This window comes from Typopeltis vanoorti, chromosome 18 (assembly GCF_054136105.1).
Source record: "Typopeltis vanoorti isolate ZY-2024b chromosome 18, IOZ_Tvanoo_1.0, whole genome shotgun sequence".
In the NCBI taxonomy this organism is placed as follows: Eukaryota; Metazoa; Arthropoda; class Arachnida; order Uropygi; family Thelyphonidae; genus Typopeltis; species Typopeltis vanoorti.
The window spans coordinates 11828487-11856248 of NC_143566.1; the positions used below are offsets into that span (position 1 = coordinate 11828487).

Sequence of the window (27762 nt, forward strand, 5' to 3'; positions counted from 1 at the left end):
ACATTAATACCAGGAAGTCTGCTACATCACATGCTGCTCCAAGTAATTATCTCTCAGTAGGTGTATAAATACCATTTGCTTCAAGCCTCCTTCCAATCTATCTCCACAGTTATTCACCACTCTCCAAGCAAATAATTTAGTCCACACATCCTTATTAAAGAGATCACCCTCCAGAGCGATCCTAGTTTTCCATCTATTCATCGTGTATTGAAATATTTCCTTTGTGTCAATATTATAAATTTCTATATCACATCTTTGCCACTTTCACGATGTTTCATGAAGTGTGGTCTTATCAAAGCCTTATAAAGAGGCAAAATTACTTCCTTATCCTTACATGTCAAGATTCACTTCAACATAGCAATTATCCTCTGAGTTGTATTTGCAACTTTTGCTAAGTGACCTTTGAACTTTAAATTCTTATCCACAATACACCAAGATAACTTGCCTCTTCGGTTTCTTGTAGCACATAACCCCGCTAATATAATATGCCACTGTAACTTTAATCATGCCAAAGTGCATAACTTTACACTTACTAACATTAAACTGACAGCCATTTTCGTTTGCCCAGATTTCCAGTCTATTTAAATCATTTTGTTATCCTTTCTTTTAGAGTTACACGGTGATCAGCATTCATTTTGAAAAATTTATTTAAATTTTTGAAAAAATTTAAATAAATTCATTTTGAAAAATTTATTTAAACATGTTTGTAAATGAATTTACAAACGTGTTAAAAAAAACTTTTTTTATTATGCCGACGTTTCAATCTTCACATCAAGATCATCATCTGGAGCATACATCAATATACAAGACAAGCTGACTTACATTATTAACTGTAAGCTAAAGAAACAATGATTTCATCACATGTTATTCTACTGCCATGACCTCTAGTGGAAAAAAAAAAAATTTACATCAAGCTAAATTCTATTTACAATGACAGGAATAAACATTCTTTCAGATGGTTTTCTTTCAGAAACAATGATGTCCTATTTTTAGTATTACAATTCTTATTTTTGCTTTTAAGATACTGGATTTTTTACAGCCCTGTTTATAGCTGTTCTTAATGAGGAACATTCCGTGGGTCGAATATATACCTTCCATATGTTTGGGATTTTTAGACTATCATTATTGTTCAGATTGGGGTGGTTGATAATAATCTCACAAGCTTCCTTAAATTTCCGTCCATACCATGTTTTAGTGCGATGTAGACAGCTAGTGCTTTTCCAGTCAATTCTGTGTAAGGAATTCAGGGCATGATCAGAAAGGCCAGCTTCACCATAATTAAAATATTTAATGTGTCAATTATGTTCTTTTTTGTCTGATAGGAATTGTGCTTCTTGTTTCTCCTATATATGGTATGTAGCAAGTGCAATAAATTCAGTATACTCCAGGATGGGCTAGTGGAGGGAGTGGGTCTTTGGATGAGTTGAGTAGCTTTTTAATTTTGCAGGCGGTTTAAAGGTGGCTTTGAGGTTGTATTTTCATAGTACTCTGTTTATTTTGTCTGATGTTCTTTTAATGTAGGGAATGGTTATAGTTTTACTATAGTCTGGTTTGTCTTTGTTTTTTATTGAGGATTTCTAGAGAATTTTGTTATTAGTGTTTTGGCTGTATCTGTTTTCTTGGAAAGTATTAAAGATCATTTTAAATTTGTCTTTTAGTGCCTGTTCGTTGGAACAGATAATCTGCGCCCTGTTTTCTAGCATGCTGATGACAGCTACTTTTTGTGCTGGGTGGTGGTAGAAGTTAATGTGTATATATTGTCCCGTATGTGTCGGTTTCTGGTAAACAGTGAAGGAAGGATTGCCAGAGGGAAGACGTGTGACAGGTGTATCCAGAAACAGAAGTATGTTGTGTTTTTCAATTTCAATTGTATGTGTTTGTGTTGTTCGTTTAGGTGGCTAAGGAATGTGTCTAATGTCTGGCGATCATGGGACCAGATCACAAAAACATCGTCAACATATCTAAGCCAGACTTTGGATTTTAAAGGGGAGGAATATAAGGAAAGTTGCTCAAAATGTTCCATGTAAACGTTAGCAATAGGATAATGGTGAGCCCATGGCTGTGCCTTCTTTTTGTAAGTAGAAGGCGTTTTGCCATACAAAATAACTCGACCATAATACATGCACAAAGAGCGCCGTGATATCTGGAGGGAATTTGTTCTGTAAGAGAAGGATTGTGTCACTGATTGGGACATTCGTGAAGAGGGCAGAGATGTCAAAACTGACTAATAAAACTTTTTTTTTCTAATGTAATGTCTTTGATGGTGTTTATGAAGTGTTGTGTGTTTTTGATATGGGAGGGGGAATGACCTACCAACTCCTTGAGTGTTGCCGCTAATTTTTTCGCTAAGTGATACGTCGGGTTATCAATTCCTTCAAATATAGGTGTAAACGGTGTGTTTTCTTTGTGAATATTTGGTAGCCCATAAATTCTTGGGAGATGCGCGTAGTGAGGAAATAGTTTTTTGACCGTATCTTCAGCCAAGTAGTAATTGACTTAAGTAGTTTCTCCGTTTTGTTTTTTATTCTGTTGGTTGGGTTGTAGTTAACTGATTTGTATGTGTTATTGTCAGGGACCAGCAGATTCATTTTTTCTACGTAAGTGGTATGGTTTAAAACAAAAGTGGCATTTCCTTTATCGGCTCTGGTTATTACTCTGTTTGGATTTGTTTTAAGTGATTTTATCACTGTTAATTCATGTTTAGTAATGTTGCTTGTTATTGTTTTGTTATGATTTAAAATGTTGGCAGTTTCTAAATGTATTTTGTCTGCTATGTTATTCGGGATGAACCTTAAGCCTATTTCTATATATATATACACACTTTCGATATATATACGTTTATATATACACATAAACTCCTACCACCACCCAACACAAAAACTAGGTGTCATCAACAAGCTAAAAAATAGGGTGCCGATGATCTGTTCCAACAAACAGGCACTAAAAGACAAATTTAAAATGATCTTTAATACTTTCCAAAAAAATGGATACAGCCAAAACACTATTAACAAAATTCTCTACAAAACCTCAATAAAAAACAAAGACAAACCGGACTACACTAAAACTATAACCATTCTATACATTAAAGGAACATCAGACAAAATAAGCAGAGTACTACGAAAATACAACCTCACAGCCACCTTTAAATCTCCTGCAAAATTAAAAAGCTTACTCAACTCATCCAAGGACCAACTCCCTCCACTAGCCCATCCTGAAGTATACCGGATTTATTGTACTTGCAACATGCCATATATAGGAGAAACAGGATGCACAATTCCTATCAGACAAAAATAACATAAACGACACATTAAATATAATAATTATGGTTAAGCTGGCCTTTCTGATCATGCCCTGAATTCATTACACAGAATTGACTGCAAAAGCATTAGCTGTCTACATTGCACTGAAACATGGTATAAACGGAAATTTAAGGAAGCACGTGAGATTATTATCAACCAACCCAATCTGAACAATAATGATGGTCTAAAAATCCCAAACATATGGAAGGTATACATTCGACCCACAGAACGTTCCTCACTAAGAACAACTATAAACAGCACTGTAGAAAATCCAGTATCTCATCATCAAATTCCTGCCATGTACACTCAAGGGATATGATAGTACTACATGAAAAATTTACATCATTACTAACTTCCATTCTACAATTTTCCTCCAAATCAATCTGTTACTTCTCAAGTCTCCAACATTATCAGAACTTATATTTCTATCGTTTAAGGCACTTTGTACCGTATCAATCACCTATATCTTGGTTTTCCTCTGGGTCGTTTTGCTGCCAGCATGGCAGAGAACACTTGTTTTGCTAATCTTTCTTCACCCATTCTGTTTAAGTGACCATACCACTTGAGATTAGCTCTGCTAACGCATTTCTGGATGCTGACAATGTCAAGTTCTTTCCTAATATCCTCGTTTTTAATATAATATTACCATTGATGCCATCTGTTCACACCTCAAATCTTTCTCAGGACTCTCATATCTGTGGTCTCTAGTCTTTGGTCAAGTGTTTTACTTCTGACCGAGCTCTCAGATCCATAAGTTAAAACTGGTTTGAACACTGTCTTGTATACAGCTAATTTAGTGTTCTGACTAATTTCTCTCTTATTCCTTATGAATTTATTCAATTGACTTCCCACCATACCAGCTTTGCTGATTCTGTTGTCTATTTCTATACTGAATTTACCATCTTCACTAAAAATCGTGCCTAAGTACCTGAAATGTTTTACTTGTTCTATAGGTTCTCCATTCACAACACAGTTGTGAATTTTCAATGATTCTGCCTATTTTCATTGTCTTTGTCTTTTTATTGCTGACCTTCCTACCATATCTATTACAACAGTTATTCAATTTAGTCATAGAATCTTGCAAACTTGTAGCGGATTTATTTAGAAGTATAACATTGTCCGCATAAAGCAAAGAGCTGACATTGACATCTCCAATTTTGATATCAATTTTACTACCACTTTCCTTCATAATATGATCCATATAGATAATGAATAACCGAGGGGATAATGTACATCCTTGTCTCACACCAGATTTAACATTAAACCATCTTCCTGTACTTCCATCAATTCTAACTGCTGACTTACAACTCAAATAAAGACTAAGTATTGCTTGATATAATGCCCTATTGACACCATATAACTGTAGCGTATTGAATAGCTTCTCTCTTGGCACCTTGTCATATGCCTTTTCCAGCTCGACAAAACTTAAATACAGATCTTTGTTATATTCCCATGCTTTCTCAACTATTTGTCGTAAAGTGAAGATCTGATATTGACAGCCTCTATTTGGCCTGAATTCAGCATGTTCTTCACCCAGCTTTTCTTCCACAATTCTTTTCAACCGTTTCTCAAGTATACTTGAATAGATCTTGCCAGGAACACTCAGTAGGGAAATACCTCTGTAATTCTCATATTCAGTTTTATTTCCCTTTTTATATATGGGTACAATGAGAGCTCTACTCCAATCATCGGGAATTCATCCCTCTGTCCAGGCATTCTGAACTATGCAGTGCAGCCACTGTAAGACTTTTATACCTCCACACTGGAGCATTTCTGGTCGAATATCATCTACTCCTGCTGCCTTTCCACATTTCAAGCCATTGATGGCTTTTTCTACTTCAAGTATGGATATGTATTCCTGAGTGCATGCCTGGTCAGTGTTTTTTACCACTGTGCTGTCATCACTGCTTGTTTCATTTAGCAGTTTTTCAAAGTAATTACTCCATACTTCAAGGATATCTTTTTCTCCTGTTTTGATGTCACCTTTATCATCTCTAACTCCTTTTACAGCACTCTTTCCTCCATTCCTAAGCTTCTTCAACAACCTCCAGAATATTTTGCCACCTTCTTGATATTTATTTTCTATATTCTGGCCAACGTCCTCCCATGACTTTTGTTTAGCTAGTTTTACACAGTGTTTAGCATTCTTGCATTTGTTTCTATATTCTCTAAGAGCACAAGCTGACTTATTTGACAGGAACTTTTGATATGCTTTCTTCTTTTCCTTCACTGCCTCTTTAACTTCCTGTGTCCACCAGGGAGTTCTGATTTTTCTATCCTTGCAGACAACTTCACCACATGCCTCTCTGGCTGAATCAATCAGTGTTTTCTTGAAGGCTTGCCAATGAATCTCCAAGGTTTGGTTCCTGTTCTCAAACTCTTTCATTTTTCATTCAATAATCTTTGTGTATTTTAGTCTACAGTTCACATCTGAGAGCTGCTCAACTTTTATTTGCTTTAAAACTTTCTTACATGTTATTCTTTTCAATATGAATTTCAATTTTATCCAGCTCAAGACTAAATAGTGATCACTTCCAATTTCAAATCCTCTGTACACTCTGGTGTCCTGCACCAGGGAGAAAACATCACTATCAACAATAACATAGTCAATGAGACTTTTCTTATTCCTTGCCTCTTCTCTCCATGTGAATTTGTGCACTTTTTTATGTTGGAACATGGTGTTAGTAATAACCAGCCCATGCCCTGAGCAGAAATCCAACAAATATTTGCCATTACTATTAGCTTTGCTCTTTACTCCAAATTTTCCCAAAATATTTTTATATGTCTCACAATCATTTCCTACTCTGCTATTTAGATCCCCAACAAGGACCAAGTTTTCCTTTTTCATTGTGTCAGTTGCTTTTTCTAAAGCCTCAAAAAATTCCTCCACTTCTACCTTAGTAGAACTTTCTGTGGGACCATAGGCACAAATAAGTCTCATTGTCCAGTTCTCCATTCTCATATTTGCCCACATTACTCTACTTGAGACTGACTGCCATTCAAGAAGATTAGCCTCGTATTTTGTGTTGAATACTTAGCTATTCCTTCTTTTCCTTGTTTGTCATTGCCTGAATATAACATATTGTATTTATTGACCAGAAATATCTCACCAGTTTTTGTCTTTTTTGTTTCAGTCACCTCTATTATGTCGATCTGGTACTTATCTAATTCCTCGGCTAGCTCCATTTCATTGCCACTCAGGCTTCTTATGTTGATATTACCGATCTTTAACTCTGGTGATGTTGAGTTGGGGTGTGTTTTCAGATTTGTTCCAGTAGCTGACTTTTTTGCTGTTCACCCTGGTTCCCTGGCAAAAACAACAGGGGACTTGTTTAACTGGGCGACGCCCAAGCCAGCATGAAATTTTGTCATGTTGTACCTTCATTTTTTTTATATTGGTTTAAATAATAAGAATACAATTTGGTCGGCTAAATCCCAAATTGTCAGCCAATCCTCGTTTGTTTGGTATCCAAGTAGATATCCAACAGGGTGCACCACGAGAAGGTGAGGATTGGACATTAGGTCAGAAGCCCTGGTTGGTTGTCCGCATTCCTTTAAAGACTATGTGGAGGTCTCCTCTCAGTTATACAGCTTTGACCCTTATCTTAAAAGCAAAAATAAGAATCGTAATACTAAAAGTAGGACATCACTGTTTCTGAAAGAAAACCATCTGAAAGAATGTTTATTCCTGTCATCGTAAATAGAATTTAACTCGATGTAAATTTTTTTTTTTTCACTAGAGGTCATGGCAGTAGAATAACGTGATGAAATCATTGTTTCTTTAGCTTACAGTTAATAATGTAACTCAGCTCATCTTGTATATTGATGTATGCTCCAGATGATGATCTTGATGTCAAGATCGAAACATCAGGATAATAAAAAAGTTTTTTTTAACACGGTTGTAAATTCTATATATTTTTTAAAATAAATCATTTTGTAATTGCTGAATATCAGTAGCATCCCTGATTGCCCTGCCTATCTTCGCGTCATCAGCAAATTATTGCAAATCTGATGATAGACCCTGCTTGAAGTCGTTAATGTACAGATTGAACAATAATGGCCCAAGGATTGAACCCTGAGGTACACCACTGGCTACCTTAAATCTGGCAGATTCACACCCACTGTATACCACTTTTTGATATCTGTCTGTCAACCATCCCCTGATCCCAGTCAATAGATTATGTTCCAATCCCATATTCTCCAGTTTACGTAACAGCCTATCGTGTGGTATCCTATCAAATGCCTTAGAAAAATCCAACATTATCATAGTGTATCCATTCCCTTTATCCAACTCGGCTTTTTTGTTACAAAATATGAGCAAATTGCTAAAACATGACCTTCCTTCAGTAAACCCATGCTGTTCCCTGCAGAGTATAGAATGCTTGTCTTCCCATTTCTGTATGCGAGTTCTTCTTACCAACTTCTCTAAAATCTTCACTATCACACCAGAGATACTTATAGGTCGGTAGTTAGACACATCAGTTTTTGCACCATCCTTGTGCAATGGAGCTATTATACATTCCTTTCATTCCTGAGGTATCATTCCTGAGCTGAGACTCAAGTTATACAAATGTGTGAAAGGCCTAGCCAATTCAGTTGAACATTTCTTTAACAAACAGGGAGATATTCCATCTGTCCCTATTGACAAATTCTTATTCAGGTTATGCAAGAGCTCTTCAACCTCATTTTCAAGAACCTCTAACTCTTCATCCAATGTAGCAGTAGCACCATGCTACATTACACCTGGTTGATATATCTTAGTAAAGTATGCACTCATTAACTGAACAATCTCCTTAGCTTCCAACATTCGTGTACCATCTGCATTCAATAAAGTTATTCTTCCACATTCATTCTTTCTTTTGCTTGCGACATAATGATAAAATTCTTTTGGATAGCCTTTAGCTTGCATGGCCAATTTCTTTTCATACTCCGTTTTAGCTTTTCTAACAATACTCGTTACTTTTCTGGCCTCAGCTTTATATATTTCATAACTCCTCTCACTCTTATTCTCATGATATTCTTTCCACATCATCTTTTTCTTGTGGATCTCTAGCTTAATAAGGCTGCACATCTATTTCACTCCCAACCTATTTATTCTTTGAACATTAGGGATACATTCAGATACCGCCTCATTCAAGCACTTTTTCAAAGATTTCCATGCATTGCTGACATTTTTTCCATTCAGTAACGGATACCATGGGACCAAAGATAGTATTCTTCTAAGTTGATCATAATTTCGAGCTTTGTAATTCAGCATGTAGCCTGATTTAAGCAGAGTTTCAATACAAGTAGATACTTCCCAAGAAAGAACAGCATGATCACTGTCACCAATTGGTGGTAAAATAGCCATATTCTTGACAGAGATCCCTTCTGATGCTATGAGTAAATCCAACACTCTTTGACCTCAAGTTCCTTCTTTCACATGCTACTTGAGAAAGTTATCTTGCAACAATTCAATAAATTCCTGTTCTTACTGATCATGAGATTTCTCTTCTACCCAATCAATGTTTGTATCAAAACCAATCAATCAAAATATGTAGAATAAAAGTTTTTAATTCAGTGACCAGTATGTGTAGATGGAATATAAGATGAACAGGAGAAGCAGGTTTGTTGAGTCAGCTGTTGCTCATGTTACAGTAGGTTTGGCAGAAATGGGAAACATAATGGATGCTAGCAACACACGTGGAAATATCCATAGAAGAAACACGAGGAAACCAACGCTTTATGGAACAGTGACTGAAGAAAGTCCGTGAGATAAATGTTAAATCAGCCAAACTACACTCTTCTGAACATCAACAATTTTTTGAGAGGTTTTAGGGGCAAGACCCAATGATGGCAGTATTCCAATGGTGGCTACATTTAGGATTGATACAGAGTAAGTAGAAGAACAGATGGAAAGTACTGTCCTGAGCAAGACAGGATGTTAATTTTTTTAGAAGCTGAGGTAAAACTGACGTGTCTGCAGGAAAGGCAAGCGGCAAGAGTCAACCTGAGAAGAGAGATCTTGTCGTGACTGTTAAGTTGAACATTATCAAAATGTAAAGGGAGAACTAACAAAGTTCGCCTGGGCCATCTATGCAGGGAGTTAGATGAGAAGAATAATGCCTAAACATCAGCTCTATGTTTAAGGCAATATTGCAATATGCTCACACCTGGGTGAGGGAGAAATGAGAACAGAGATGGGCAGAAACTGCACCTAAGTTTTTGCAACATCGACACAGGCTGTGTATAAAACTGGAATTTCTGTCTCAAAATGTTTATTTATTTTATTTTTTCTTGGACTACCCTCGTACACGTCTTGGAAAACCCTTGGATGGTGAAGAAATGAAAACAGTCATTTCAACATAGATAATTTCACTAACAAGACCACAGCAAGTATCTGGTTCTGCAGAATGGAAACAGTAGCCTATTTCCATTCTCCAGAAGGAAAAAGAGTAAAACTCTCTGGGATCCTCCCACCTAGCACTTAAATGATACTAGAGATAAAACTTGAATGAGTTTATGATGTGCATTACCTAGACAAAAGGTTGCCTCAACTGTGAGGTGACAACTTGTTTTCTTGGTAATAGAGAAATGGAAGGAGAAATGGTTAAGAAAAGATTCGGGGTATTGGGTGAGTGGAGAGACTGTCAATAATTTTGTTTTGGAGATGAAAAATTTTGGTTAGTGTATAAAGCATATACCTCTACTCTTCCATTCTACTTGGTTCAGTGTAATTGAAAAAAAGGGAACCAGTTGAAGTTGTGGACACTCAAGTCAGTAGGGAAGATGACATTGCTGTTAAGGTAGTTGGACTGCAGGAAATTACGCTTCGATGATAAGAAATCAGAGTCAAAATAATTTTCAGTACTGTGGTAGAGACAGAAGAATGATATATAAGATCAAAAAGGGAAGATTCAAGATAATATATCCTCTGGAAAGGAATATCACATTACACAAAAGAATAGGTATCACCCTTGTGGGAGAAGGAATCATGCAAGAGTATAGTTTGGACAGTTAAGATTAAGTGTGGCTGTTGAGACAGTAATTATGGGTACTGTCAAAAACAGATCAAATGTGACATACACATGATGGTGTACATAATTTATTCTAGTGTTTATATCACATATGCTGATGAAGTGAATATGAAAGATTTTTTTAGTAAGTTTTGAGTTTTTTAAAATTATTTGGGAGACATTTGGATGAGCAAGGAAACTTACTGGAAATACAAACTCTTAGATATGTTCCCATACAGAGAGCATTTAGTCCCCCCCCCCATGTCATAAAGTGGTTTCAAAATCACCTCTCATATAACATTTCATGGTTTGTTTTGTGATATAATGTTTTGTGGGATCTCACTTCTTCGAGCAGTGCAGATGGAAGTGAGATCATTAACCAGATAAATCAGAATACCTCCTAAATGCATTATTATCAGGTGTAGTCCTGCATATCATCTGGAAGCAGGACTGCTATACTCTCAGAGATTGGGGAATTCATGATCATCATAGTATGTTTGGTATGCCATTGAAGGGTATCATTCACTCTGCTTGTTAGATTTGGTGGGATAGAAATGAACACTTGGTCCCCAGGTGTTCATTTCTACTGGGAGATGATGATCATCTGCCACCTATTAGGTCAAGATGTTGATTCTTCCAAAACTAGGAAGATGTCATTTTAAAGCAGGAAAGCAATACTGTTTAAAATATCATTCTCATTCTTTATTCACAGAAAATTTTTATGTCTTGTTGCTTAATATATATCGCACTTGATATTTCTAAGGCATTTGATCATGTCTGGCACAAAGACCTCCTCAACAAGCAGCCATCTTATGGCCTCTATTCCACACTTTATGACTGGATTACCAGCTTCCTCATATCAGATTTCCCCATTAATGTTGAAATGCCTTAAGGTTCTCTGCTCTTACCCACACTCTTCCTCCTTTACATCAGTGACCTCCTCCTTTCTCGGACTTCAAATCCTATTCAAAGCTTCATCAATGACAGCACTCTTAATTATTTAATAAACCCTACAGTACTCTAATGTCAGATGCATCAAGATCTTCCATAACCAGTGAGTTGAACACTGACCTCCTTAACATCCTGAAATGCGGTGAAGACAACTTAGTAAATTTCAATGCTAAAAAAAACCTCAAGTCTGATTTATTATCTGTAAGAAAATTCTACTTCATGCCCTCTCATTTTTGATGATGTTCCAGTTTCCTTTCAAGATCAACTTTCTCTTCTTGGTTGACCATCAATATCCAGTTTATCCTGGCACAAACATATCACTTATATAGCCTCCTTATCCCCAAAAATACTTGGTGTCTTTTCCATTCTGAACATTAGTTTTCTTCTTAGTTTTCTTCTTAGACTCCAAACACTTGATGAGTCTCAGATCCATTCAACTATAGGATACTGTTTCCACATTTGGGGTGGAGCACTCAAAGACTCTCTAAGAATTCTTGATGATATTCAGAATACGGCAATCCATTTAATAGATGACCCTTGCCTTACAGACTCCCTTCAGTCATGAGAAGAAGAACTAGAGCAGCCACTGGCCAACATCCATACACTGTCCAGCTTCAAACACACCGAACTAACTTGGCATCGGCTTCCTTCATTCCATCCACCTCTGTTCTCTGGAACAATCTCCCACATAATATTTTTCCCACTGTTTAAGAAACATATCAGCAGGCTACATATTTCTCCTTAATCACTTGCACACCTGGCACTATAGTGATTATAGGTCTTGTAAACTTTCATGTGTAGGTCAACATACATACATACATATATATATATTTATACTGCAATGCATTATGGGTGGGGTCACTACCCAGACCCGTTTCAACCTTTTTTGAGATCTCCTCAGTGAGTAGCTAGACCCTAAATACCAAGGTTTTAGTAATACGGAGCCTTATTAATATATATATATATATATATATATATATATATATAATATATATTGACTCAGAGAAAGTTATGAGTTCATTTATTTTAAGTATGTAAGTAGATTGTTCCAGTTGGTATGGTTTTTCAGAAAATTATCAGCAATGACTACCACAGTGAAGCCATATTTATGTGGAATAAATATAGCTTCACTACATAAATATATTTATATTTATGTAGAATTTTTCTGCATGTGGGGAAGAGATCTCACAGTAAAACAAAGTTGGAAACAGGTCAGCAAGTTTGATGGCCAAATATTTACTTATTTAGGATATGGGAAAAAATATACAAGAAATTAATGAATAAAACTATACACAGAATAAGAGTTAGCTAACTAATCACTATCTGTGAGTAAATGCAATTTCCTGAGGGCTTCAGGGGAAAGAGCGTATGGGACAGTCATTAGTGATATGATGCATAGGCTGCACAGCACCATACACACAAAAGGGTGACTGTGAAATTCCCCACAGATGCAATAAGTGGGCACAGCAGCCTTGTCTTGTCCTAAATCTTTTTAAGCTCCAGAGGTGTTGCAGTAGACTGAATCATAGAGGTTTGATAGTCGGATCTGTAATTCCAGTGTCTTCTCCACCAGTCCAGAGCACCATCATCTGAAGCTTCTGCTAGTCATATGGGAGATCTGGAGGTAAGGCTGAAAGTAGACAGATATCTTGATGTGTAGGAAGGTACATGTTATTTTTGATTATCTTTTATTTCTTTGATGGTAGCTTGTGAGATTGTTCTCATTTTCTCATTCTTATGATAATCAGTGTGTCCATGAGATTTGTGAAGTGACTTCAACTGCTCTGCAACAGGAAAGACCAAAGCCATGGCTACTGTTCCAAGAGTCAAGGTATTAGAACCCCATGTTGTGCCTGTCTGCTTGTTCATGTTGTTCCTGGTAGATATCATTAACTTAGTATTTCCCAAATGCTCTCAAAAAGTTAGACTATGGCTGAGTGCCCACACATGGCACTATAGTGATTATAGGTCTTGTAAACTGTCATGCATAGGTAACATATATATATATATATATATATATATAAACCAAGGTAACAATGGTTACTTTCATGGATTAGGGTCCTGTTATAGAAGTTTAGTTTTCTATGAGCCTCATGGTTGTTTAAGTGGAAAGCAGGCAATCCAACCTGCAGGATAAATGTTTTGCTTTTTTGTGAATGCCTAAAATAGATTATTTTCTTATTGGAGAGCATTTGTTCTGGTAATTTTAAAGTTTTTTGGCTGTTGATTATTTTGGCTACTTTATACAGTAAATCTTTTTTCTATATGGTGTCATAAGCTGATGTAAGGTCTACGAAGGCAGCACTTGTTTTTCAACCCTTTTGGTATCCATGCTTCGATCATCAGCTAGAACCTGGTTGCAGCAGCTTCTGCCAGGTCTAAATCCAGCCTGTTCACTGGGTAAGATGGCTTCTACTAAAATAAAGAGCCAACAAGGCTTCAGTTCGGCAATGCAAAAATTACAAAAATTAAGTGGATATTAAATCCAGCATTATTTCATAACTGAATACAGAAACTATAAAAGTTTTGTGCAGAATTTGACAAGAGAGCTTATGACAATACACTCACCGGCATTTACAAATTGCCCTAGTCAGACCTAATAGGGAGCACGACCGCTAGCATCCATATATTTGCCTCCTATTGGTCCATTTTGTTAAGGTTTCACTGGCCTGACAGGCGTTTTGAACTTATTGGTTCATCCTCAGAGACAGAAACCTTAAGAGAGCAAAAACTCTCTTGTAATACTAAGGAACTTGAAATGTCGGAGAGGTGTATTTTTCGTAAGCAAACTCTCAGTCAGTCTATTTTTGGAGAAATTTTAAAGAGGATAATCCTTTCAAAAAGTTTGTAAGGAGTGCAGAGTAATGCTATAAGGTGGTAATTATTAGGATCATCAGCTGACTAATTGGGTTTTGGCAATGCCATTATCTTTGATTCATGCCAAAGTTTTGGGAGCCATTCGTCATTTATTATTGAGAAGAAGAATTTAGATAGCCAGGATTTGGCTCTTGGGGCAAGGTGAGTAAGAGAGTCTGGAGCCAGTAGTTTTATCTGTTTTAGTTAGCTTGAGTGCTGCATCAATTTCATCTAGAGTTACTGGATTGGAGTTTGCTGTAGATGTAGGACATGATAAGAAACCATTTTTGTAGAGTCGATGAATCTTTTTTTTACTATCTGTGGGAATTTTGAGTTTAGTTTTATGTGCTAAGATTTTTTGCAATACTGTTAGGGTTTACTTTTTCTTTATTTGTGTTTGGAGTGCTGATGCCTCCCAGTCAAAGGAGCAATAACCAAGACTTGCCACTTGATCTAGTATAGTTGGGGTTGTTTATTTCTTCATGCCAGTGAGCTGTTTTACCGTCATCCAAAGACCTTAAGAGGGCAGAAGATGTCTGGATAGTTCTGTTGTTCATACTCTGCCAGGAATATACTACTTTTGGATGACTAGCATGGGAGTGAGTGTAGATTTTTCTGAATCTTGTCAGGGTGTGTTTGAGAAGTTTAGTGAATCTCTCATAGTTATCATAATTTCATAATAGTTCATAATTACAACTGTAGGTGGAATTATGTTGACATTGTTTTCAATGAATTCAGTAAATTTTGTGTAAAATTCCATCAGGATAATGGGAAGCTGTTCATTCTGTGAATACAGAATAAAATATGTCCTACAGTAATTGGTCAGGGTCTGTGCTGGCTGTGGAGAAAAGGATGCAGTACTTTATAGACTGAGCAGGATTCCTTCCATATCAGTAGTGGTAAAACAGAGGTCAGGCATTCTCTCTGATCTCCATCTTTGAGATTTAAAGGTTCTGGGCTGCGTGATGTCATAGAGGTGGAGGTTGTTTGCTAACATCCATTCTGTCAATTGCAAGGCTGCATTGTCGTTATTACTGTATCTTCTTAATGTACTGCAAGTTGAAATCTCCAAGGATGATGCCAGGATGGGATGGCTGACAAAGTGCAGAGCTGGGCCAGTCAAGTAGAGGCGGCTTATATACATTATAGACAACTGAGAAGTTGTATAGCCAGATACCAATGAAAAAGTCATTTTGTTAATGGTCTAGAGATTCTTTCCAAATTTGTTTCTGCATAGATCATCTGGCCATGTCTTTCATCAGCGAGAAAAATGTTGCCAGAAACAGTGATATTTCCTTGTGGTGGTGGGGGATGAGTTTCTTGTAGAGCCACAATGTCTACTTTGTGCCTGATAATGATATTATTTAGTACCTTTGATTTTGATGTAGTGAATCGGTCAATATTCAACTTCATTTTTTACAATTCTTCATTCTTGTGTATATTTCTTTTTGTCACAAATGCTACCAATAACTGTTTTTATACTGCTTAATCCTGAAACTATCTGTTGATTTGTTCCCTGCAGGAATTAAACATATCTTTTGCCATGTGTCTGAATGAATCTAGATTGTGACACCAGGAAATCATCTGACTTGGAGCATTTCACTGCTTTTATTTTTTATCTTTAAGCAACACTGTGGTCCATGCCAGTCTGTATAACTTGCTTACTCTCTTGAATTCCTAGGGGTTTAAAAGATCCAAGAGTACTTATAGTGTAGCAGCCCACATCTTGAGCAATAAAGTGAGAGAAATTATTGCTTAGGTAGACACAACGGACACACAAAAGGTGAAAAAAATACACATCACTTTCATATGCAACATCTTGCTGCACTTGAAGGACAGTTAGTATATAAGTGACCTTGCCCACATCTGTAATCTTCAGACTGACTTGCACTGAGTAGTTAGCAGAGGGGTTACAGTGGGTTTGCTGTTTTGCTGTATGTCTTTTGTACATTACTAACATGGCTTCTGGTTTTAAGAGCAAGTGCCAGTTGTGTGGGGAGAGTATATTGCATGTTGGCAATTCTTGTAGATAGGCTTATACGTTGGTAACATGACTATTAAATTATTTCAGGAATTTACAACGTATACTGGAATACTAATTAAAAGAAACTTTAATAAATACTTCCTATATTTTGGCAATGTCACATCGCCATCTTCATGGGAACATACAACTATGACTTCGTGCATGCAGGCACTACAAAGAGTAAATGAGGCTGAAGAGAGAAAACTGACGTTGTTCCTAGAGTCCTAAAGGTGCCCCCTGGCAGATCATATTGGGTTATCTTGGCTGTCGGGCTGAAGTTCTCAAGCCCACTTCAAAGTCAGTATAGAAAACCTTACACTCCAACATAATGACATAATGGTCAGTTTTTGACATCTCCTCCTTATTCACAAATGTCCCCTCAAAGAATCCTTAGAGCTAATCCAAGCTAAATTTCCTCCTGGTATCTCAGCCCTTTCACAATGAACTCAGGCTATTTCGTTTGGCAGGAAAAATTCTACAAACAAATAGAGGGGACAGCCATGGGTTCTCCACTTCTCCACCCTTGGCCAACTTCTTTATAGAGACTTTTGAAGAGAAAGCCTTAAACTCTTCCCCACAAAAACCTACCATATGGCTTCGCTACGTTGATGATGTGTTCGCTATTTGGCCACATGGCCTGGATACACTCCTCTCCTTCTTAAAACACTTAAACAACCAACACCCTAGAAAAAGAGAAAAACAACAGTCTCCCCTTCCTAGACACACTAGTCACCTGCCAACCTGATGAAGCCTTGGTTTTCTCAGTTTATAGAAAACCCACCCATACAGACAGATACATTCGCCAACAACCCCACACACACACACACACACAACAATATGGAGTTATTAAGGCACTATTCAACAGGGCAAAACTAAATTGTTCAAATGGCCAAAGACAAGAACTAAATCACATCCTTAACACTTTCTCAGCCAATGCCGACCCCTCCAAAAAAAAAAAATCCAAAAACTAAAACCAGTTATCCACAACCCACCTCCCCCCCCCTTCAAAAAAAAAGATTACTTTAAATCAATCACCATTCCCTATATCCGAGAACCTCGGAAAAAATCAACAGAATCCTTAAAAAACATGACTTGACCTCTTGTTACAGACCATTTAGAAAATTGGCATCCCTTATCCGCTCCACTAAAGACCAACCACTTCCCCTATACCAACTTGGTGTATACCAGGTCCCTTGCAGCTGTAAATTGTCCTACTTTGGCTAAACAGGCAGAACAGCAAATATCAGAATCTTAGAACACAAGGACTACATCTGATTTCACCAGTACAGCCACTCTGGGCTTGCAGACCATGCTCTAGATACTCGCCACAGAATAAGGTGAAGAAGGCCACAGTAAGTTCAAATATGAAAGACTATTCATGGAATCAGCCTCAGCCCTTAAGAACATGCCAAACCTCAACAAGTTTGGATGCATGAGACTGCCCCAAATTTGGGAAACATATATCAGAAGAACTTCAGCCCAAAGGCCAAGAACACCTAATATAGCCCACCAGGGGGCACCATCAGGACTTTAGGAAAATGGTAGCTTTCCTCGTTTCATTTCTCATTTGCTGCTATGTAGTACTTGCATGCACGTGTCTTTATCTTAAGTTCCCACGAAGATGGCAACATGACGTTGCCGAAATATCGGAAAGTATATATTAAAGTTGATTTAAATTATATTTCTAGTGTACGCTGTCAATTCCTTAAGTATTTAGTTATCATATCGGCCAAATTATAATTCCACAATAATGTTATATGAAGCAAAGAATCTTCTGTGAAGAATCAGTATTGACTCTGTATAGTTCTGTTAACAGTAACAAACTGAAGGCTTTAATTAAGAATATTTCATAAGGGATGATTTATATTTAAATTAAGTGTAGTGGTCCTGAGTGATTAATAAAAATAAGCAAAAAACCAAATTACGTAACAATATATAAACAGTGTCATTTAATAGTAATCTCGTTATGGAGAGCTGTATGTTATGAAAACATTCTGCAGTTTACCTCACTATCCACAGTAAGATCAAATTCTCTAGAACTATCCTTAAAGCAAGCAATATGATATGGTCCTTCACTAAGTGTAACTTTCACCGGTGCTCTGGTCATCATTTCTCCAGCACCTCTATCAGAAATTAAAATTGTAAATAAAATTTTTAAATTTCTGTTTTATAAATAAAAGTGGAAAAAATACTAAAACTTATCATAAACTGATGATTTTTGTAACTAGATTCAAAGGGGGAAAAGATATAAAAATCTAAAATTCTAAAATCTAAAAACCTTTAAGAATCATTTTCACATATTCAAATTTACCATATAACTTATGATTTATATAGTTTTTTTTTTTTTTTTTGAGGGGGGAGGCAGAATAACTGTTTTAACTTTTCTACAATTTCATATAAGTTTCCATTTGAATAATAGAAGTTGCTTAGCAATCTTCTCTGAAGTTCTTGTGGAGTAAGTTCAGATTTTTATGGTTCACTGACTACAATACACATAGTGTACCAAGTTCACAATCATTAACATTAGACCTCCAAGGAATTAAAAGATTCATTCTGGTTTGTGCACTCGCCACACTCTCAGGCAAAACATTCCACTCACCAACCACTCTCCATTCAAACAACCTGTATCACCACACTCCCTTGCTCACATCCTTTTTTATATAGCTTCTAGGGATGGCCTTTCTGTCTCCCTATACCACATGAAAAATCACCTCCACATTAATCTGATAACAACCCCTCACCAACTTATATGTCACAATTATATCCCCTCTCCTCCTATTGGCAAGGATGACTTCATATCTCACATTCCATAGACCTGACATCAACATAGTGAATCTTCTCTGGACCCTATTTAATATAGTCTCATCCTCTTAAAAACCAGGAGACCAGATCTGTGCACAATTGTCTATATGCACCCTAATCAGCCCTTATACAAAAGGGGCCATAACTGCTTTGTTTCTACATATCAAGGTCCTTCTCATTATTGTCATGATCCATTGTGATGTTCTTATAATGTGATGCCTAAACTTCAAGTCTATCCCCTCTACCAAATCTCTCATCTCTTCCATCACCTTCAAAATTTCCCCATTAATTGTATATACTCTGCATCCTAGCCTTGTCTACCAAATTTCAAGACTCTGCACTTTGTGATACTAAACTGAAAACTCCAACCTTGCACACTCACATAGTCTATCGAGATAGTCCTGAACAATCACAACATCTGCTTGCTTATAGTGCTTCCCAACTTTGAATCACTGTCAAACAGCTGCATATCTCCAGTTAAGCATCCCAATATCATTAACATACAAGTTAAACAATAATGCTCTCACAGAAGATCTCCCATGGCACTCCACTAGTGACCTTCCTCTTGTGGGGATACCATACAACACACACCCTACTAGTACCTGACAGCCAATCAGCTATCCAGCTCACTATTCTCTTATCAAATACCACCTGTTTTAATTTAGTTACAAGCATGTCAAAGGCTTGGAAAATCCAAGTATACCACTGTATGTGCATCTCCCTTCTCCAGTGAATTTGTTACCTTTTTTGCAATACATTGGTTGTTAGGATTTACAACCAAAGTAATTAAAGCTATGAGGTCAGTGTATTATGTATGTAAATTGTTTGTGTTCTTCTGGTCAGTTTTGTCTGTTTTCTTTCTAATAAATCAGCAAATTGCTAAAGCATGACTTTCTCCTAACAAATCCATGCTGACAGACTACTGCTATTATCGACACATTCTGAATCCTAGTCCTCACCAACCTCACTAATACCTGAACAACTTCAAACACACAGACAGACTGACCTATAATTTATAGCCTCAGTCTTATCTCCCTCCTATCCTCTGTGAAGTGGGGCAATTTTTCTTACTTGCCAATCCTTTGGAACTAGCCTTGTTGCAAGACAGGGCTAGTCCTAAAATCTTGAACATGTGTGCTAAGAGTGATGTTAATTCCCTAAAGCTTTCCTTCAAGACCAGCATACCAGCATAGATATAGTTTCAAGGCCTACAGCCTTATTAACATCAAGTTAACTTAATTTTTCATATGCCTTCTGCTCACTCAACCAGTCCCTCCTCCACCCTCTACACTCCAGATTCTCATGATCTCGCCGTCACGAAAATGACATACACTGATGAACTGATCATTGAATATTTCAACTATATCATCTGCATCAGTTATCAATCTACCACTATCATCAACTAACATCATCTTGCCATAGTCATTCTTTCTTCTACTTGCCACATATTAAAAAAAAAAAAAAAAAAAAACCTCATGATTTTTCTTGGCTTGATTAACTAATTTCTGCTCATACCATACTTTTTGCTGCCATTATAGCTCCTGATCAATGTCAATCAATGTCTCCTTTCCACTTAACTCCTCTTTCCATGTTATAGCTCCCAATTACGACTAATTTCTCTCTTATTCCATATGAATTTATTCAATTGACTTCCCCCCCATACCAGCTTTGCTGATTCTGTTATCTATTTCTATATTTAATTTACCATCTTCACTAAAAATCGTGCCTAAGTAGCTGAAATGTTTTACTTGTTCCACAGATTCCCCATTCAAACACAGTTGACATTTTCAATGATTCTGCCTATTTTCATTGTCTTTGTCTTTTTTATTGCTCACCTTCATACCATATTTATTACAACAGTTATTCAATTTAGTCAGCTAATCTTGCAGACTTCTATATATTTATTTAGAAGTATAACATCATCTGCATAAAGCAAAGAGCTGAGATTGACATCTTCAATTTTGATATCATGTTTAATACCACTTTCCTTCATTATCTATATTATGTTTCTATCTAGATTCTGTTATCTATTTCTATATTTAATTTACCATCTTCACTAAAAATCGTGCCTAAGTAGCTGAAATGTTTTACTTGTTCCACAGATTCCCCATTCAAAACACAGTTGACATTTTCAATGATTCTGCCTATTTTCATTGTCTTTGTCTTTTTATTGCTCACCTTCATACCATATTTATTACAATAGTTATTCAATTTAGTCAGCTAATCTTGCAGACTTGTAGCAGATTTATTTAGAAGTATAACATCATCTGCATAAAGCAAAGAGCTGAGATTGACATCTTCAATTTTGATATCATGTTTAATACCACTTTCCTTCATTATCTATATGGATCATGAATAACAGAGGGGATAATGTACATCCTTGTCTGAAACATTAAACCATCTTTGTGCACTTCTTTCAATTCTTACTGCTAACTTACAACTCAAATAAAGACTAAGTATTGCTTGATATAATGCCCCATTGACACCATATAACTGTAGCGTATTGAATAGCTTTTCTATTGGAACCTTGTCATATGCCTTTTCCATATTGACAAAACTTAAATACATATCTTTGTTATATTCCCATGCTTTCTCGACTATTTGTCATAAAGTGAAAATCTGATCCTGACAGCCTCTATTTGGCCTGAATCCAGCTTGTTCTTCACCAAGCTTTTCTTCCACAATTCTTCTCAACCGTTTCTCAAGTATACTTGCATAGATCTTGCCAGGAACACTCAGTAGGGAAATACCTCTGTAATTCTCACATTCAGTTTTATTTCCCTTTTTATATATGGGTACTATGAGAGCTCTACTCCAGTCATCAGGAATTTGACCTTCTGTCCAGGCTTTCTGAACTATGCAGTGCAGCCACTGTAAGATTCTTATACCACCATACTTCAGCATTTCTGGTCGAATATCATCTACTCCTGCTGCCTTTCCACATTTCAAGCCTTTGATGGCTTTTTCTACTTCAAGTGTGGATATGTATTCCTGACTGCATGCCTGGTCAGTGTTGTTTACCACTGTGCTGTCATCCTGCTTGTTTCATTTAGCAGTTTTTCAAAGTAATTACTCCATACTTCAAGGATATCTTTTTCTTCCATTTTCATTTCACCTTTATCATCTCTAACTCCTTTCATAACACTCTTTTCCTCCATTCCTAAGCTTCTTCAACAACCTCCAGAATATTTTGCCACCTTCTTGATATTTATTTTCTATATTCTTGCCAAAGTCCTCCCATGACTTTTGTTTAGCTAGTTTTACACAGTGTTTAGCATTCTTGCATTTGTCTCTGTTAAATGTAAGAGCACAAGCTGACTTATTTGCCAGGGACTTTTGATATGCTTTCTTCTTTTCCTTCACTGCCTCTTTAACTTCCTGTGTCCACCATGGAGTTCTAATTTTTCTATCCTTGCAGACAACTTCACCACATGCCTCTCTTCCTGAATCAATTGAGAATTTTTTCAAGACTTCCCGCTTAATCTATAAGTTTTGATTCCTGCTGTCAAACTCTTTCATTTTTTCTTCAATAATCTTTGTGTATTTTAGTCTACAGTTCACATCTGAGAGCTGCTCAACTTTTATTCGCTTTAAAACTTTCTTACACGTTATTATTTTCAATATGAAACTCAATTTTATCCTGCTCAAGACTAAATACTGATCACTTCCAATTTCAAATCCTCTGTATGCTCTGGTGTCCTGCTCCAGGGAGAAAACATCACTATCAACAATAACAGAGTCAATGAGACTTTTCTTATTTCTTGTCTCTTCTCTCCATGTGAATTTGTGCACATTTTTATGTTGGAACATGGTGTTAGTAATAACCAGTCCATGTCCTGAGCAAAAATCTAACAGATATTTGCCATTATTATTAGCTTTGCTCGTTTCTCCAAATTTTCCCAAAACATTTTTGTATGTCTCACAATCATTTCCTACTCTGCTATTTAGATTCCCAACAAGGTCCAACCTTTCCTTTTTCATTGTGTCAGTTGCTTTTTCTAAAGCCTCAAAAAATTCCTCCACTTCTACCTTAGTAGAACCTTCTGTGGGACCATAGGCACAAATAAGTCTCATTGTCCAATTCCCCATTCTGATATTTGCCCACATCACTCTACTTGAGACTGCCTGCCATTCAGGAAGATAAGGGTCGTATTTAGTGTTGAATACTATTGCTACTCCTTCTTTTCCTTGATTGTCATTGCATGAATATAACATTTTGTATTTATTGCTCAGAAAGATCTGACTAGTTTTTGTCTTTTCTGTTTCAGTCACCAGTATTATGTCAATTCTGGTACTTATCTAATTCCTCAGCTAGCTCCATTTCTTTGTCATTCAGGCTTCTTATGTTTATAGTACCAATCTTTAACTCTGGTGATGTTGAGTTGGGGTGTGTTTTCAGATTTGTTCCAGTAGCTGACTTTTTGCTGTTTGCCCTGGTTCCCTGGCGAAAATAACGGGGGCCTTGTTTAACTGGGCGACGATCCAGCCGGCATGAAATTCTGTCATGTTGTATCATCATTTTTTATTTTGGTTTAAGCCAATAAGAATGCAATTTGGTTGGCTAAATTCCAAATTGCCAGCCCATCCTCATTCAGTATCCAAGTTGATACCCAGGTGCACCACGAGAAGGTGAGGATTGGACATTAGGTCGGAAGCCCTGGTCGGTTCACTGCATTCCTTTAAAGGCTATGTGGAGATGTCCTCTCAGTTATACAGCTTTGACCCTTAAGCACCCCGTTAGAGATACCAAGCTATTTTAAACCTGGTTTTACTCCATTTCCCAAGCAAGCAAACAGACAAACAAGTCAAGTTTGCGCTTGCACGTATCGGAAGTCTAGCTGACCCTAAAGTAGTGCAAGTCAAAGCAACTCATGTTAAAAGTAGAATAAGCTGTGATCACTATTCTTAATATTTACCCTTAATGCACAGCCCATCTCCTTGAGGAAATGCATGATGCTATGTATTAAAGGCAAGGGGCCACTACCCAAACAGGTTTCGACCTATTTGAGGTCTAATCAGTGGGAGCCAGGCTAGAAATACCAAGATAATAGCTTGGTATCTTTAACATTTATTATCCCCAAGGTAAAATACTTTCTACATTTATATCTCATCCAGAGATTTTTATTTAATAAGGTTAAAACACCTTATGGTAACTTGTTCTGGTAAAATACTTATAAGCTCTGTATTACTAAAATCTTGGTATTTCTAGCCTGGCTCCCACTGATGAGACCTCAATAAAGGTCAAAACCAGTCTGGGTAGTGGCCCCTTGCCTTTAATACATAACATCATATGTCTCCTCAAGGAGATGGGCTGTGCATTAAGGGTAAATATTAAGAATAGCGATCACAGCTTATTCTACTTTTATCACGAGTTGCCTTGACTTGCACTACTTTGAGGGTCAGCAAGACTTCCAATACGTGCAGGTGCAAACTTGACTTGTTTGTCTGTTTGCTTACTTGGGAAATGGAGTAAAAATAGGTTTAAAATAGCTTGGTTAACATTTATTATCCCCAAGGTAAAATACTTTCTACACACACACACACACACACACACACACACATACACACACACATATATATATAGATAGATAGATAGACAGACAGACAGATAGGTAGATAGATTAATTCTAGTAGTATTTATTATTATTACTGATTTTATATATGAAAAGAATCAATAAAATAATTTCTTCAGAATAATTCTTTGTATACCTATTCACTTCTTCAGGGTGCTTAAGGGTCAATGCTGGATAATGGAGAGGATAACCAAATTTATCTAGCATTTCAAGCCCTAAAATGTTGGGGAAAAGAAAAAGAGTTCTTTTAACAGCAGAAATAAATCGGAGATTATTAAAAGAATTGAAAAAGGTGCCTATGGAGCTCAGTGGATGTGGTGTTTGCACACCATGTCACTTGACCGTATGAAGGAAGACTTAGTTTCGCGTCTACTGTAGTCGGTGACTAGAGGAAATTTTTCTAAGTTTTTTTCCTGAATTAGTCGATCTCCAGCACGGGTAAGCAGGTTTTTTCTCCTGGAAACTTGGGGTTTTCATCCCGTAAACTCATGAAAATCGATCATAGGGAGACAGTAGAACCCACACTATTTCAGACATTCAATATATTGTGTTAAGGTTAGGGACCATGAGATGACAGCACTTGTTGAGCCATTCTCTTTACTGTGTGCCGCTTAATTAGTGATAGCCTTGGGCCAGCTATCTTTGATTGGGTACCAGTGGAGAGTGAACTGCCCACTCAGTCTCCAAAAGTTAGATAGGGCTAAAACAGTCTTGCATACTCCCTATATGAGAATAAAAAGGCAGTAGCTGATTTTTTTATTATTATTGAAAAAGGTGAAATCATTTCATCACCTGGAGCTGAATTTAGTTTAGGCAAGCAAACTGTATGAAACATAATAAAAAACCAACCCAAAATAGACAAATCACTTCCTAAATATGATATGATACAAATTGCTTGTGCTTTTCAAAGAAAATTAAAGGTGCTACAAATGAACAACTAGAAGGTTAATGATAAAGCGATTTTTATAACAAAGAGCTGAAGGAACTCCAATATCAGGACCATTGATTTTAAATAAGCCAAAATATTTTGAAAAATTAGACATATCCAGGACATTTAAATTTTCTTCTGGTTGGGTAAATGATTTAAAGAGAGGCATGGTATAAGGGAGTTAGACATACAGGGTGAAAAGCTCAGTGTGGATAATATAGGAGCAATATTATGCTGTGATGAATTAGCAACAATTATTAAAGAGAAGGCTCTTGTACAATCACAAACTTACAATGCTAATAAAACAGAACTTTACTGGCAAAAAATGGCCACTCACACATTAGTATCTGTAGAACAAAAAAAATGCACAAGGATACATGAAAAGCAAAGACGGAATGCTCAAATGCTTCAAGAGAAGACAAATTAATATTAGCCACAGCGGGAAAATTGACTTTCCTAAAAGTTTGAAGAACACAACAAATATGCAACAGACTATTATAATCATAGATCTGCATGGATGACCACAGATATTTTCAAAAAATGGTGGAAAGACAAATTTGTTCCTCATGTTAAAACATCTCTCTCTCAGAAAGTTCCCTACAAAGCAATTCTGTTATTAGATAGTGCTCCATCATATCCTCCAGTAGAACAAAAATTTTTTGCAGAAAATGGTGATAATGGTACCATTTCACAGATTCATGGACATATACAGAAAAATAAAACAAAAAATACTACTACAAAGAAAACAAACAAAAATTATGGACTTTCTTTCTAAATAAGGTTAAAATATTTCAGTTTTGTATTTACATACTACAGGAATGTTTATCTTATATTTTCACAGGGTTTCATTTTTTTTTATGTATTTAACCCAATAAAATGTAATTTGGATTAACTGTGTTTTTCAATTATCTGGGCTCTAGTGCTCTCCAATTAGCATGGATAATTGATGTTATACTATACTAATATATAGCATATACTAATAATGTTTCAGATCTGTGATATTTCGCATCTCCACTTTCTTCTTTAATTCACTGCATATCTATCTCATCATAGAGCTGGTATACTAGATCTATAATCCACCCTATAAACAGATATTCAAAGGTTCTGGATGTCTACATTGCCAATTTTGTGGATACAACACTGAGGGAAATGAAATGGTTATTATGCATTTCCAGTCTTTACTTTCCATTAACATATTTATTTCAATGCAAAATAGAAAACTTATTTTGCTTAGGAGTATCCCTAAGTTTTGAACTCGCTGGCTTAAACCTGCGATTTAGTGATTAAAACTATTATAAAAATTATATTTAAAAAAAAAAAGACAATACCTTGAAATTATATTTAGGGTGGAACAGCAATACTTCATACTTCACTATCTTCCTAAACTTGATTATTTAATTGAGACAGTATATTGATAAAATATCTTCAAGACTTAAGAAGGGAAATTATTTTTTTTTTTTTTTTACAACTATAAAAGAATAAGTTAGAAATGAATCAAAAATGATAAACTATAAAAGATTAAATATAAAAGTTAATATGCAGAGAAATAATTTAAAACACTTGAAAGGGATGCATAAAATAAGAACAATATCTCATAATAATGGTATAAATGAGCTGTTGTTTCAATATGATGCTATCTTTAGAATTAAGAAGAGTGCTCTTCTGAGGTATGAAATGAGCTACGAAGCTTTCATAGGTTCTACAGTCAGCTTTGAAATAATGTTGGATCTAATATCGACTTTACCTATATAATTTTACATCACCGAAATGAAGCTATATGGCTCTTTCTTTTAGTAATAGATAATTCATAAGTTTATTAAATTGCACGCCATTCTGAGTAGTTTCTCGGTTATCAGATCAACTGTTGAGGTATTGCAGTGCTTGTGTTAAATAACTCTTATTTTACTTAATAATGGCCCCAAAGTGAAAGAGTAGTGATGCTGACAATTTGGATGTGACAAAGAGAAGCCGTAAAGTACTTCCATTTAAGTGAAAAAAGGTGAAAGTTCTCGACTTCATAAAATAATAAATAAATGATAATAATAAAAACGTATGCTGAGGTTGCTAAGATTCCATTCACATTCAGATAACTTTTATTACAGCATGTTGTTATAATTGTCATATTTTATTAATAGTTATTGTTATTAATCTCTTCTTTCTTTTCTTTCTTTTAACCCTTTTTATAGCCACTTCTGGCTATAGGTTTCTCCAAATTTTATCCAGCTGTTTGTATCCTTGGTGCCAAAGAGTGCCAACTGTTTTTCTTATATCATCTGACCCATCTTTTTTCAGGTCTTCCAGCTGATCTTTTACCTTCATGTGGAACATATGACAG

General features: G+C 36.2%; 1 protein-coding gene across 3 annotated transcripts in view; it reads right to left on the reverse strand.

Moving 5' to 3' along the window:
- Positions 1 to 27762, reverse strand: part of Opa1 (Opa1 mitochondrial dynamin like GTPase) — a 712584-nt gene that overhangs the window by 462896 nt on the left and 221926 nt on the right. For all 3 annotated transcript variants that reach the window (XM_090408405.1, XM_090408403.1, XM_090408406.1), the window contains one exon: positions 18130 to 18247. In XM_090408405.1, the coding sequence (XP_090264531.1) occupies positions 18130 to 18247 (118 nt within the window). The remainder of the gene's footprint in view (positions 1 to 18129; positions 18248 to 27762) is intronic.